This window comes from Culex pipiens, chromosome 2 (genome assembly GCF_016801865.2).
Source record: "Culex pipiens pallens isolate TS chromosome 2, TS_CPP_V2, whole genome shotgun sequence".
NCBI lineage: Eukaryota > Metazoa > Arthropoda > Insecta > Diptera > Culicidae > Culex > Culex pipiens.
Window position 1 is genome coordinate 33,348,287 of NC_068938.1, and position 12,705 is coordinate 33,360,991.

General features: G+C 34.8%; 1 protein-coding gene across 2 annotated transcripts in view; it reads right to left on the bottom strand.

Annotated features, from left to right (window-relative positions):
• Window positions 1–12,705, bottom strand: part of LOC120422038 (protein O-mannosyl-transferase TMTC2-like) — a 496,233-nt gene that overhangs the window by 419,042 nt on the left and 64,486 nt on the right. For both annotated transcript variants that reach the window (XM_052708782.1, XM_052708783.1), the window contains exon 3: window positions 1,913–1,999. In XM_052708782.1, coding sequence (XP_052564742.1) covers window positions 1,913–1,999 — 87 coding nt within the window. The remainder of the gene's footprint in view (window positions 1–1,912; window positions 2,000–12,705) is intronic.

The window sequence follows — 12,705 nt, forward strand, 5'->3', positions numbered from 1 at the left end:
TATTTTAAATCTTATTACGTTCTTTTACCTATCAAAACTTGAGGACAAATGTACAGTATTTAACTTTTTACATTGTTTGCTGTAGATTGGTATGTTTATTAGGGTGGGTACGTTTTTCAAAAAGTTCTCGGATCAAGTTTTAGTATGATGAACACTGCGACGCCATATGTCAGACAGCTACCTGACGTATGGCGTCGCGGAGTTCATCAAGCTTCCATAGCATGCTAAGGAAAATTTCATGCTTTTTCAGGGAAAACCGTTGATTCCGGAGACATCGGATTGTTTGTCGATGCGCCAGGTCTAGGGACAACGAATCCATATGCTCTCTTCGGGAAAAGTGTTCTCCAGACCGTTCCCCATAGGCCTGACCATACCAGAAGTTGGCGCGTGATTTTCCCAGACCTGTAGGAGCGTTTGAACAAAAAGTTCCAATTTCCCATAGTAATTCCCATGTAAACTTTAACCCTGATGCGCGCAGCCAGTTTACAACCAAATGAGCCGATATTTGGCATGAAAGTCCCTATGGGCATGCCCTACAAGGGGAACCATACTAAAACTTGATCCGAGAACTTTTTGAAAATCGTACCCACCCTAATGTTTATTATAGTCATTATAAAAAATTCCAATATTAAAAAATCTCGGTAAATCGATTATTGATCCAAATGAGTCGTTGAAATATCAATTTAATACATTTAATATTTTTTTGAAAAAAATACCTTGAAACCTTGTTTTAATTCAAATTGCATGTATTTGCAACAAAATAATGTTTGCTAACGCAGAACCCAATATTGCTTTCCTTTGGATTTGTTATTTGCTACATATTTTTTTTCTGCTGAATTATCAGTTGTTTTAAGTTGATTCATAATTGTGAGAAGCTCAACAACATTCCAATGTTATGAAGCAGTCATTTTTTTGTGCAGAATATTGCTCATCTGGTAAAATATTCTTGAAATGCTGTATTTTGTTGAAACTTGATACAAATAAAATTGCTAGAGTAAGAGTGCCTTGAATTTCGCCTCGATAAATACCACGAAATTGTTCAAAATTTATGTGCTTTCAGGAAAAGTAGGATGCCTTTGAAAAATCAGTTTTGTTTGTTTGCAAAAATCTTTTTTTAAATAAATAATCTTGTTTAAATTACACAATAATACAATTTTGTGAAAAGTTGTTGAAAGTTAATGAAGTATCGATCATAAAACTGAAAACTAAGCATAGATACTATCTATTAGATAGTCTGAAATATATTAAGGTTTTTTTTATCTGTTCCCGATTTAGTAATATTAACTAAATTATAAAAAGAAAGAAATTGAGATTAGTTTAATTTAGAATTTTCCTAAGGATTGTTTCTGAGCACCATGAAGGTGCCATGCTATATTACAGTTAACTTTGTTAGCAAACAAGACAAGACTCACATCTTTGACAGTTTGGCAGTTTCTGAGTTTTTCTAACAGTTTGATATGAGTGCTTGACAATGTTTATCCAAAGGTGTGAGTCTTGTCCTGTTTGCAAACAAGTCCCATTTTATTTAATTATTTGGAAAAATGTACTCAGTAAAGCTATACTAAAGCATTGACTTTCATCATTGAAACAGAAATTCGGTTGATTGTCAAAAAAAAATTTGACTCGAAACCACTCCTAGGATGATAACACCATTTTGTATGAATGATTCATTGTTTGTCAAGGTATTGCACTCCTTATTTTAAATAGCTTCAGTATTATGTCTATATTATGTGAGATTAGTAGTTCAAATAAGTTGACCACATTGTTCACAAATAATAAATTAGTTAGTTAAACTTTGAAGAAAGTAGTCAGAATCACCTTCCACAGTAAAACACTATAGTGAGACCATTTTAAATTGTTACACCCTAATGTTCCATATCCAAAGGTGAGGGGAAACCACACAAAACCTTACCTGTCATCGTACACGAATCCAGCGCCGAGCGTGTTGACGTACAGGCCAAATGCCAACGTGCAGCAACCGATGCTTACGTAATCCATGCTGAAAATAGAGAGAAAAGGAAAAAAAATGAGTATGGTTATTTAAATATTTGGCTTCCAGGCTATCAGTATTCCGAGCGAGCTGCAAAAAAGTGTACTGAACCAGAATCCAGAATCGGTGAAACAAATGGGAAAAGTTCAAGTAACACTCATTACGAAATGGAAACTTTTTTTTCTCCATCATGCAGCAGAATTCATCAAACTTCGTTTCGCCATGTTTTACTATCGTTCCAATCAGTGCCTCCCGCCAAAAGTTCATTCCACTTTCAGCACTCGAACAAAACATCCTCTCCGATCCGATCTATTTCCACTTTCCACCACCAATACAACTTTCCATCCCACCAACCAGTGTTGCCATCAACCGTGCCATCATCGTCGAGGGGCTCTGGCCCAAATTACCAGTAATTAAATTCTATTCGAGATTCGATTTATGCAAGTTCGCCAACACTTTGACCCACACTCGTTTAACACATGGGCAAACCCTCACCCTCTTGCTGTCTCTTTTTGCTCCGTCACTTTTCCACAATGGGAGATCGAGTTTTTCCGACCCCCCCTTCTACCCGCTTCGCCTCACACATGTGGGAGCCAGAGTGGGGAGGGTCAGTCATTAGTTTCAGATAAATCGATAAACACCAAATTTTGCCCCGGACTTGGACAGCAGACTTTGCGACCGTCCAAAGCTTCCTCTGGCGCATAGTTTTGAAATGTGGGTGGGGAAAACTAGTGTGGTGAACTGGGGCTCGTTTTAGCCTCGATGGAGGAGTAAATTTTGGTTCCGACAGTTTTGACCGGGGGGTGGGATTGGTTATTGATATGAAGGTTCCTGTGTGGTAGTGGATGAGAGTTGTGTTTTATCCGGAAAGATTGGAATATATCGGAAAATTCATTCGAATACCGATAAGCGATTTAGGAATTTGTGATGGTTAGAATTTCAATTTAGTTAGAAATAGTAAATGCTTTTTGAAGTTCGAGTTCGAATTGAACTCGATCAAAAAAGGAAGAAGTCTATAAATCCACCTCTAAGTGGCTTGAAACCGCCCAATCAAGAACCGCTGCATGATCGACTGCCGGTGAAGCCGCACTGCGGTCAAATTCAACGGAGTAATCAAATGCTCACTTCCAACCCCGACCAGAAGTACTTGGTGGGTAGCTGGATACGAATCACCTCCTCACCTTTGACCAACAGTTACACGTGAGCAAGAGAACTTTCCCTTTGATCCTGCTACCGCCGGAGTTATCGAGCATGTCCGGCAAAAAAAAGGATTTATCTACCAATTGCCCCGTCGTAAAGTGGAACCTCCGGACTCTGGGAAATAAATTCATCATCCAGTGCGCGGTGGGGAGAAAGTTTACCGTTCGGATGCGGATGACCGAGTGGCAGGTTTGAGCTGAAACATTTTGGAGTGGGGATTTGACGTTGGAACTGCTGAAATCGTATGACTCGATGTGCGAATTGTAAAAGCTAGGCTTCCACTGCAATATGACAGGGATTGGGGGAATCTTTCGTTGATGTTGAATGATTTGAATAAGAGATATGATTCGATGTTCGTAGAACACCTTAGTATAGTGTCCCTTTTGTTAATTTGAAGCATTTTCTTGAAATTAGCACATTTTTCGAGTTGAATGGTAAATGCATATAACTTTTGTTTCTAAGTTATGATTTCTCATTTTGAAAACCATTATAAAAAATATTGAATATTTCATGATTTTTTACGTTTTGAAAAAATACTTGTTTGCAATCATCTATTTGATTCAGTTATCGGTCATTTCTATAAATTCTGATTTACTTTCTGAAAAAAATAAATTCGTGGAATTTTTTTTTTGTGGTTTAATATACAGTGATTTCACGTCAAACCAAAAAAATCCAGATCAAAAGATTTCCGATTCGGCTAGAATTTTAGCCTGAACTTCAGTTTTTAATGTAAAATCTAAAATTCATTTTCAGATAAGACCTTTTGTAAATTTTATCTAGAAATCAAATTTTCAATCGAAAACTACGTCAAAGATGTTTGGACCGTTTTCAAGATTTAGGCATTTATAGTTTAATTTTAAGGGGTTACATACATGTAGAAAATCACAAAATTTAATATTATAGAAAATTTATTAAATCCACTAAAAAGATGATTTTCAATCACTCCTGAAAGTTTCATAAAGATATTCAATGATTTAACTGAGTTAGAGACGATTTAAGTTCAGAATTTTGCCATGCGCAAAGCCAACTGAGCAAGTCTCTACGAAATCGGCCGATTTCAACCATTTTTATTTTTTGTATTTTTTGATTTGGCTCAAACTTTGTGGGGGCCTTTCCTATGACCAAATAAGCTATTTTGCGTCATTGGTTCACCCATACAAGTCTTCATACAATTTTGGCAGCTGTCCATACAAAAATGGTATGTGAATATTCAAACAGCTGTAACTTTTGAGTGAATTTTCTGATCAATTTGGTGTCTTCGGCAAAGTTGTAGGCATTGTTGAGGACTTTTGAGAAAAAAAAATAGGTACACGGAAAAATAAATTTGCAGATTTTTTATCAACTTTTTTTTCACTGAAACTCAATTTCCCAAAATACGTATTTTTTGATTTTCGAGATTTTTTGATATGTTTTAGGGGACAAAATCCGCAACTTTTGAGCTATAGAAAAACATGGTCAAAAAATCTGCCACCGAGTTATGAATTTTTGAAAAATAGTGTTTTTTGGAAAAAATCGAAGTTTCATGCAAAATAACTTTGACATTATTTTTTAATGCAAAATTGAATTTGCAATCGAAAAGTACTTTACAGATTTTTTGATAGAGGGCTCCGTTTTCAAGATATAGCCACCGAAAGTTTGATTTTAGCGACATATTTGCAGTTTTTCAATATTTAAAAATTGTGACCATGAATGATCATTTCTAAAATATTTTTTTCAAAAAGTTAAGAAAATTTGCTATAAAATTGTCTAAGAGACATTGAAGATTGGACCTCTGGTTGTTGAGATACAGCGGCTTAAAGAAAAAGAAACACGAAAATTGAAGTTTTCTAAGTCTCACCCAAACAGCCCACCATTTTCTAATGACGATATCTCAGCAATTAATGGTCCGATTTTCAATGTTAATACATGATAAGTTCGTGAAATTTTTCGATCTTTTCGGAAATTTTTTTTTGAAAAAAATTAGATCAAGACTAACATTTTAAAAGGGCCAAACATTGAATATTATGCCGATTAAAAATGCTAGTATTGATTAAATTTTTTTCAAAATATTTTTTTCGAAAAGACCGGAAAATTTCACGAATGTTTCATGGAATAACATTGAAAATCGGACCATTAATTGCTGAGATATCGTCATTAGAAAAAGGTGGGTTATGTTGGTGAGACTTAGAAAACTTCAATTTTCGTGTTTCTTTTTCTTTAAGCCGCTGTATCTTAACAACCAGAGGTCCAATCTTCAATGTCTCTTAGACAATTTTATAGCAAATTTTCTGAACTTCTCAAAAAAATATTTTTAGAAACGGTCACTCATGGTCACTATTTTTAAAAATTGAAAAACTGCAAATATTCCGCTAAAATCAATCTATCGGTGGCTATATCTTGAAAACGGAGCCCTTTATCAAAAAATCTGTGAAGTACTTTTCGATTGCAAATTCAATTTTGCATTAAAAAATAATGTCAAACTTGTTGTTGCATGAAACTTCGATTTTTTCCAAAAATCACTATTTTTTCAAAAAATCATAACTCGGTGGCAGATTTTTTGACCATGTTTCTCTATGGCTCAAAAGTTTTGTCCCCTAAAACATATCAAAAAATCTCGAAAATCAAAAAATACGTATTTTGAGAAATTGAGTTTTAGTGAAAAAAAAGTTGATAAAAAAATCGGCAAATTTTTTTTCCGTGTACCTAGTTTTTTTCTCAAAAGTCCTCAACAATACCTACAACTTTGCCGAAGACACCAAATTGATCAGAAAATTCACTCAAAAGTTACAGCTGTTTGAATATTTACATACCATTTTTGTATGGACAGCTGCCAAAATTGTATGAAGACTTGTATGGGTGAACCAATGACACAAAATAGCATATTTGGTCATAGGGAAGGCCCCCACAAAGTTTGAGCCAAATCAAAAAATACAAATAAAATCCATTTCCGGTTTTGGTAGAAAATTGCTCAACTGTCTAATTTTCTGAGCGTTTTTCTCTGAACACCAAGTTGATTTACGGGTGCCACGATATCTCGAGATGAGATGGACCAAATCGGCTCAAAATTTTGGTGAAGACTCGTTAAACCGGTCCCGTGTGCATGACGAAGCCCGATTTTGAAATTTTGAATTTTCAAAAAATACAAAAATCAAAAACTAGCGATTTTTTATATGAAAAACAGAAAAATATTTTTATCTTTTTTTTAAATAAACTTTTTGAATATCGGCCTTCGTCATGCACACGGGACCGGTTTAACGAGTCTTCACCAAAATTTTGAGCCGATTTGGTCCATCTCATCTCGAGATATCGTGGCACCCGTAAATCAACTTGTTGTTCAGAGAAAAACGCTCAGAAAATTGAGCCGATTTGGTCAAAGCAATGTTGAGATATCGTGGCACCCGTTTTTTGAAACTGCTAACTTCAAATAGCTATATCTCGGCAATGATACAACAAAATGTCTTCAAATTTGTTTTGTTAATAGAAGAAAATGTATATTTTAATGCCCTGAAAACAGATTTTGAAAAAAGTTAAAGTGTGTGCTCAAACCAACCTCTGACATTTTTGCTGATTTACATTTTTGTAACCCCTTAATTGAAAAATCTCTCTTTATGTTTTTTTTAAATAGTGTTCATGATTGACAATTTCTGAAAATATTTTTTATCTGTTAAGAAAATTTCCAATAAAATTGCCTTAGACACATTTGAAACTCAAATCTGCTGAAACACAGCGAATAAAAGAAAAAGAAACAAAAAAAAATTATGTATTTTAAGTCTCATCCAAACATTCCCACATTTGCGAATGCCAATATCTCAGTAACTTATTATCCAATTTTCAATGAAATTTTTTTAATTTGATGGTCTAACCGAATTTTTTTTAAGATTTTGATATCGAGATTCACATTTCAAAAAGTCCAAAATGAAATATCACGCCAAACATATTTTTTAGAAATACCAAAATTTTCAAAATATTTTGTTTGAAAATAGGACCATGCTGAGTTATTTTTTCTAGAAAATGTGGGAATGTGGCTATATCTTGAAAACGTTCCAATTTATCAAAATAGTACTTGCATATTGAAAACATAAAAATGTTTGCCCTAAATTTATATTTTTCCAAAATACACTTTTTTTAATTATAAATTGGCAGCGCAATTCGTTTCCATACTTCTCTTTGATTCAAAACTTGTGGTTTTTTGTCCCCTAAAAGATATAAAAAAATAAAAAATACGGATTTTAGGATATTCAATTTTTGTGAAAAAGTTTATTTAAAACCAGTTACCAGTTTTTAATCAAAATAGTTTTCATAAATACCTACAACTTTGCCGAAGACACCAAATCCATGACAAAGTTCCTTTATATTTTGAGATTTTCTAATATTTACGTACCATTTGGTATGAACAGCTGCCAAAATTGTATGGAGCCTTGTATGGGAGAACCAATTACACAAAATAGCTTCTTTGTACATAGGAAAGGACCCCACAAAGTCTGAACCAAATCAAAAAAATATGAATAAAATCCATTTCCGGATTTTGAGGAGAATTGCTCATTTAACACTTGATATTGCCACAATGCGTTCAACACTGATGTTTTATATGTGTTTTTTATTTTGCATTTACAGTAAGTATTTATCAGTAATTTATTGTTTCAGATATATATCTGCTATGCATTTTTAAACGAAGCAATTAATTAAATCAATAACAGGCATTAAAAATATCTCCATTTTGTAAAGTTATTCAGGAACCCTTTAAATCTGCGTAATACATTTATAAAACAAACTAAAATAAACATACAAAGACTCGCAACCCTAAACTATCCCCACGAAACCGATAACCCAACCCATTCAGTTCAAGTTTATAAAAAGCTCGCCCTTTCCCTAACTTTTTCCGATTGCTCTCCCTGGTGACATTACATCTATTTGCGAACGTGTGTGTGTTTGAACGCGTTCGTTCGTGCAAGTTCGCGGCTGGATAACTCCGTCGACTTCTTTTGTATATTGACCGAACGTGGTTGCAACTTTTTTCACCCACAACGGAGCAATGGCAAAAACTTTTGCCCTCCCCTCTCAAAGTTTCCCTCTCCCACGCGATGGGAACTTCTTCCTTATCCGGTGTCCTTAGACTTTTCCCTCCACTTGCTTTCGGTAAGCCAACAGATGAAACTAATACTTTCTATTTTCTTCACCACCACCACGGAGTTCTTACTTTGGCAAGTTTACAAAAGAATGCTTTTCCTCGATTTTCCCAAAACTTGCACACGGACCCCCATTTATCACTGCCTCTGCTCTCCATTTGGGTCCAAATTGGGTACCCCCTCAATTTCTTCATCCCACCCACCGAGAAAACTTGAAAACTTGGTCACCTACCGTGAAAATTTAGTACGATTTTGTCGTCTCGGACTCGTAAGTGAACGTGAAAGTAGGTAAATTTTTCCGGCGGAGCGCAAAAGTTTGCCCTCAGTGTGCAAACAAGTCTCCACGCTAAGGAACGCCGAATTGCCGGATAAAAGTTCATAAGTCAGTCACTTTGGTGTCGTCCTTCTCTAGAAGTTCTCTCCCTGCGAAGAGAGATGCAAAACTGGTGGGGAGCTTGACCTGCTCCGGCTGCTGCTGGTGGTCCTGGGGCAATTACCCAAATTGGGACTGGCGCGGCATAAACGTGGCTATTAATAATTCTTGGCAACGAACATGTCCCGGAAAAAGGGATGCTTCCGGTTCGGTGCAGATGTATTCACTGGGACCTGGGCGCTCGGATGGACGAGCACGGGGATCAAATGTGACTGGGTTAGCAGAATAAAGCCGTCACAGCGAAGTCAATGTTTGTATGAATGCTTTATAAACTTTGAACTGGATATTTTAGACGCAGGAAGTGAAGTGGAATGGATTGTTTGAAAAATATATACTTGGGATATGATTTCTGAGAATGATTTTTGGTAACACTGACCTGCAAAAAAAAAATACAAAAAAGACTGAGCAGGCTCAACTCGAAGGGAAGCATGAAGTTTGGGGTGCCCAGAGTCACGTGCACTTTGAAATTTTTCAAACCATTTAGTCAGGGCCAATCGGGTTTTCTCCAAAATTTGTATGGAGAACTAGTGTTGTTCTCTACTCCTACATGCAATATACAATTTTCTTATTTACAATGGTATATATGGAAACTCTTATGGAAAATAAGTAATTAATGATTATTTAATATATTTTGAAAAGAGATATTTAAGCTAAATTTTGGTATTAAATTTAAAAAAGCACCTGTTTTGAAGCTACCCGTTTTTTTCACGTCGTTCAAAACCCTTGTAGCAAATAATAAATCAAAATATGATATTTTGTTTACTCTCCATTGTTTACACCAACACAGATTCAGAAAATTCACACAAAAAATTGCGTTGCTTGACAACAACAATTCATTTCATTTCAGCATTTTAGAAAAACCCAGATTTGCCCCCTTAGACCCAATGTAATCCCTGCTGACGGTACTCAACTTTTACAAAACCATTACAAAAATGGCTTCATTTAACAACCATACTATTACGAAGTTCCGAGTATTTTGTTTAAGTTATGGCATTTAAGAAATCGTTTAAGTTTCATAACAAAAACATCAATGCTACGTCGTTTGACACTGATATTGCAAATTTAAAAAAAAAACACGCTTAGCTAATTTTATTATCCTAAGTAATGTAATCAGTAATGAAAAAAAAATCAAGTCTGAACGAGTGTTGTTTAAATAAGTTGTTTTTGTTGTTTTGCGTTTAAGATAAATATAATTATATTGTTATCATAATGAGCAGTTCTCTACGAAATCGATCTTTTTTTTTATTTTTGTATTTTTTTAATCGGGCTGAACCTTGTATAGTGCTTTCGGTATGCCCAAAGAAGCCATTTTACATCATTGATTTATCCACATAATTTTCCATACAAATTTGGCAGCTGGCTATACAAAAATGATGAATGAAAATTCAAAAATCTGTATCTTTGATGGAATTTTTTGATGGATTTGGTGTCTTCAGCAAAGTTGTAGGTATGGATAAGGGCTACACTGAAAAAAAACACGGCATAAAAAAATTTGGTTATTTAGAATATCACTTCTTGTCACTAAACTCAATTGGCAAAAAACACTATTTTTATTTATTTTTTATGTGTTTTTGGGAACATCAAACTTTTCAGAAATTTCCAGGTTAGGCAAAAATCTTTGAACGAGTAATGAATTAATGAATCGATACTGATTTTTTCAAAAATTCAAAACATTGTTCGCCAATTGGTCGGCCGCCTAATATATCAAAAGGGCGTAGTATTGAATGTTTGGACCTTTTTAAAAGTTAGTCTCAATTTGAAAATTTAAAAAAAAATGTTTTCGAAAAAATCGGAAAATTTCACAAATATTTCATATTTTAACTTTGTAAATCGGACCATTAGTTGCTGAGATATCGACATTAGAAAATGGTGGGTTGTTTGGGTATGACTTAGAAAACATCAATTTTCCTGTTTTTAACGCTTGACATGGCAATATCTCAGCAACAAAGGGTCGTATCAAACAAGTTCTAAAAAGCAAAATATAGAGAATTTTTTCAGCTTTTCAAAAAACTTGTTTTCAAAGGTGGGCAAACAGGTGCACTTTAAAAAAAATGAAAAACTGCTGCTATTTTCAAAAAAGCAGGGCTGCGGAGTCGGGTCATATTTCAAGCGACTCCGACTCCGACTCCGACTCCGGCTTTCTGAGTTAAGCCGACTCCGACTCCGACTCCGGCTCCGGCTTACCACAAATTGTTGACTCCGGCCTACCAACTCTAGCTGACTCCGACTCCGACTCCGACTCCGACTCCAGCTTTCCAAAATTTGTTGACTCCAGCTCCGACTCCAACTCCGACACCTAATCTGTATTTTAAATATTAAAAAAAAACGCATTTTCAGCACAACAATTGGACCATTTTATTTAACAGCATCTTATTCCAGCGAACTTCCACAGAACTTTGACATTCAATTAAAGCTAATTAAAAGCGTTTTCAACTGGAATCGAGTGATAAATAGCTCAATAAAAAGTGAGCAAGCAAGTTTCTATCAAAAGTTATGCAAAATTAGTTGTTTAAATAGTGAAAATCAGCAAATTGGATGGAGTTAGGAGCGAGTGCTTATCCTGACAAACATACGAGAATTTCCCCTACTTAAATTTACTTTCATTTTTTTAAGTTAATAGCCTAGCTACACTAATTTTCAATTGTTTTTTTTCAGTAAGTTTTCATTTACTGAAAATAAGCACAGATTTCCGTAAATTTTACTGAATTCAGTAATGAGAAATTGGTGTGCAGTAACTATCAAAGATACCCTGGTTTTGAAATAAACAATTTTGAAAGTAACTATTTTTAAAGCTTTTTTGAATGAATGAGAAGACGTACACTGACATTGTGTGATCCAGCCCAGTACACACATTAAACATACAAATCATGAGAAAATTCTAATATTTGAAAAATAATTTAAATAACATGCTCATTTTCATTTCTTTTGTGTCGCTGTTTGTGTGCTTGGGTGCGTGGTTATTATAATTAAATAATGGCATCATTAGTGCGCTGACCACGGCGACGCGCTGTCTTGTTTTTGCATGCTTATTTTCATTTCTTTTGTGTCGCTGTTTGAGTGCTTGGGTGCGTGGTTATTATATATAGGTGATGGGATTTTATTAAATGATCATTATATTGCATTATTATATTTAATTGATTATATAACCACACTATATTTTACACTTAACACACAATACAAAACACATATGGAACTGTAAACAGGAGCGTTTGGTACGGTATGTCCACGCATCCTTCCCCCCCTGTAGGTTCTGTGAAATGTGATCCGTTCTCAGAATCCTCTCTGCGCTAAACACAACGTAGTAGGGCTGGCCGCTTTAATTTTTGCAATGCATTTTCGGGTGTTCTCGGATGTACTGCAATTATTAATAATGACAAGAAAAGTGCTTGGGGCGTAATCTAATCACAAGACTTTCCAGCATGCTTTCATCGGACTGGCTGCGTTTGTGTTAGATTAGATTAGATTAGATTAGATTAGATTAGATATTTGAAAAATAATTTAAATAATATCAATTATATCATCCAGATTTAAGGCATTAAAAAAAACTTGTTCAACGTTATTATTTAAGGATCAACACTTTAAAAGTTTTGTAGAGAAATTGTAAACATTGGGGTAATCGATAAATGTAATAAATTCAATGAATCGTACACGCAAAGTTGCATATGCGAGGCATAAGAGCGCGTGTTTAACTGTATTTCAAAATTAGCTTATTGTCGATATTTTTGTCAGTTGGAAAAGTTTTGAGCACGACACTTTGATTTGTTTTTATTTACATTCAAAATGAACATGTTACGTTCCAAGTAGAAGATTGATATAATAGTTGATATTGCGCAATTCTCACTGACTTGGACTTCGCACTAAATTATTGCTATCGATCGCACTATTCCGACTTGTCAGCTGCCTTGAGAAATTTTAATTTTCTCAAAAAATGATCAAAGCGAGACGATGTTGCTCACCTGTCAATCGCAATTTTAAAG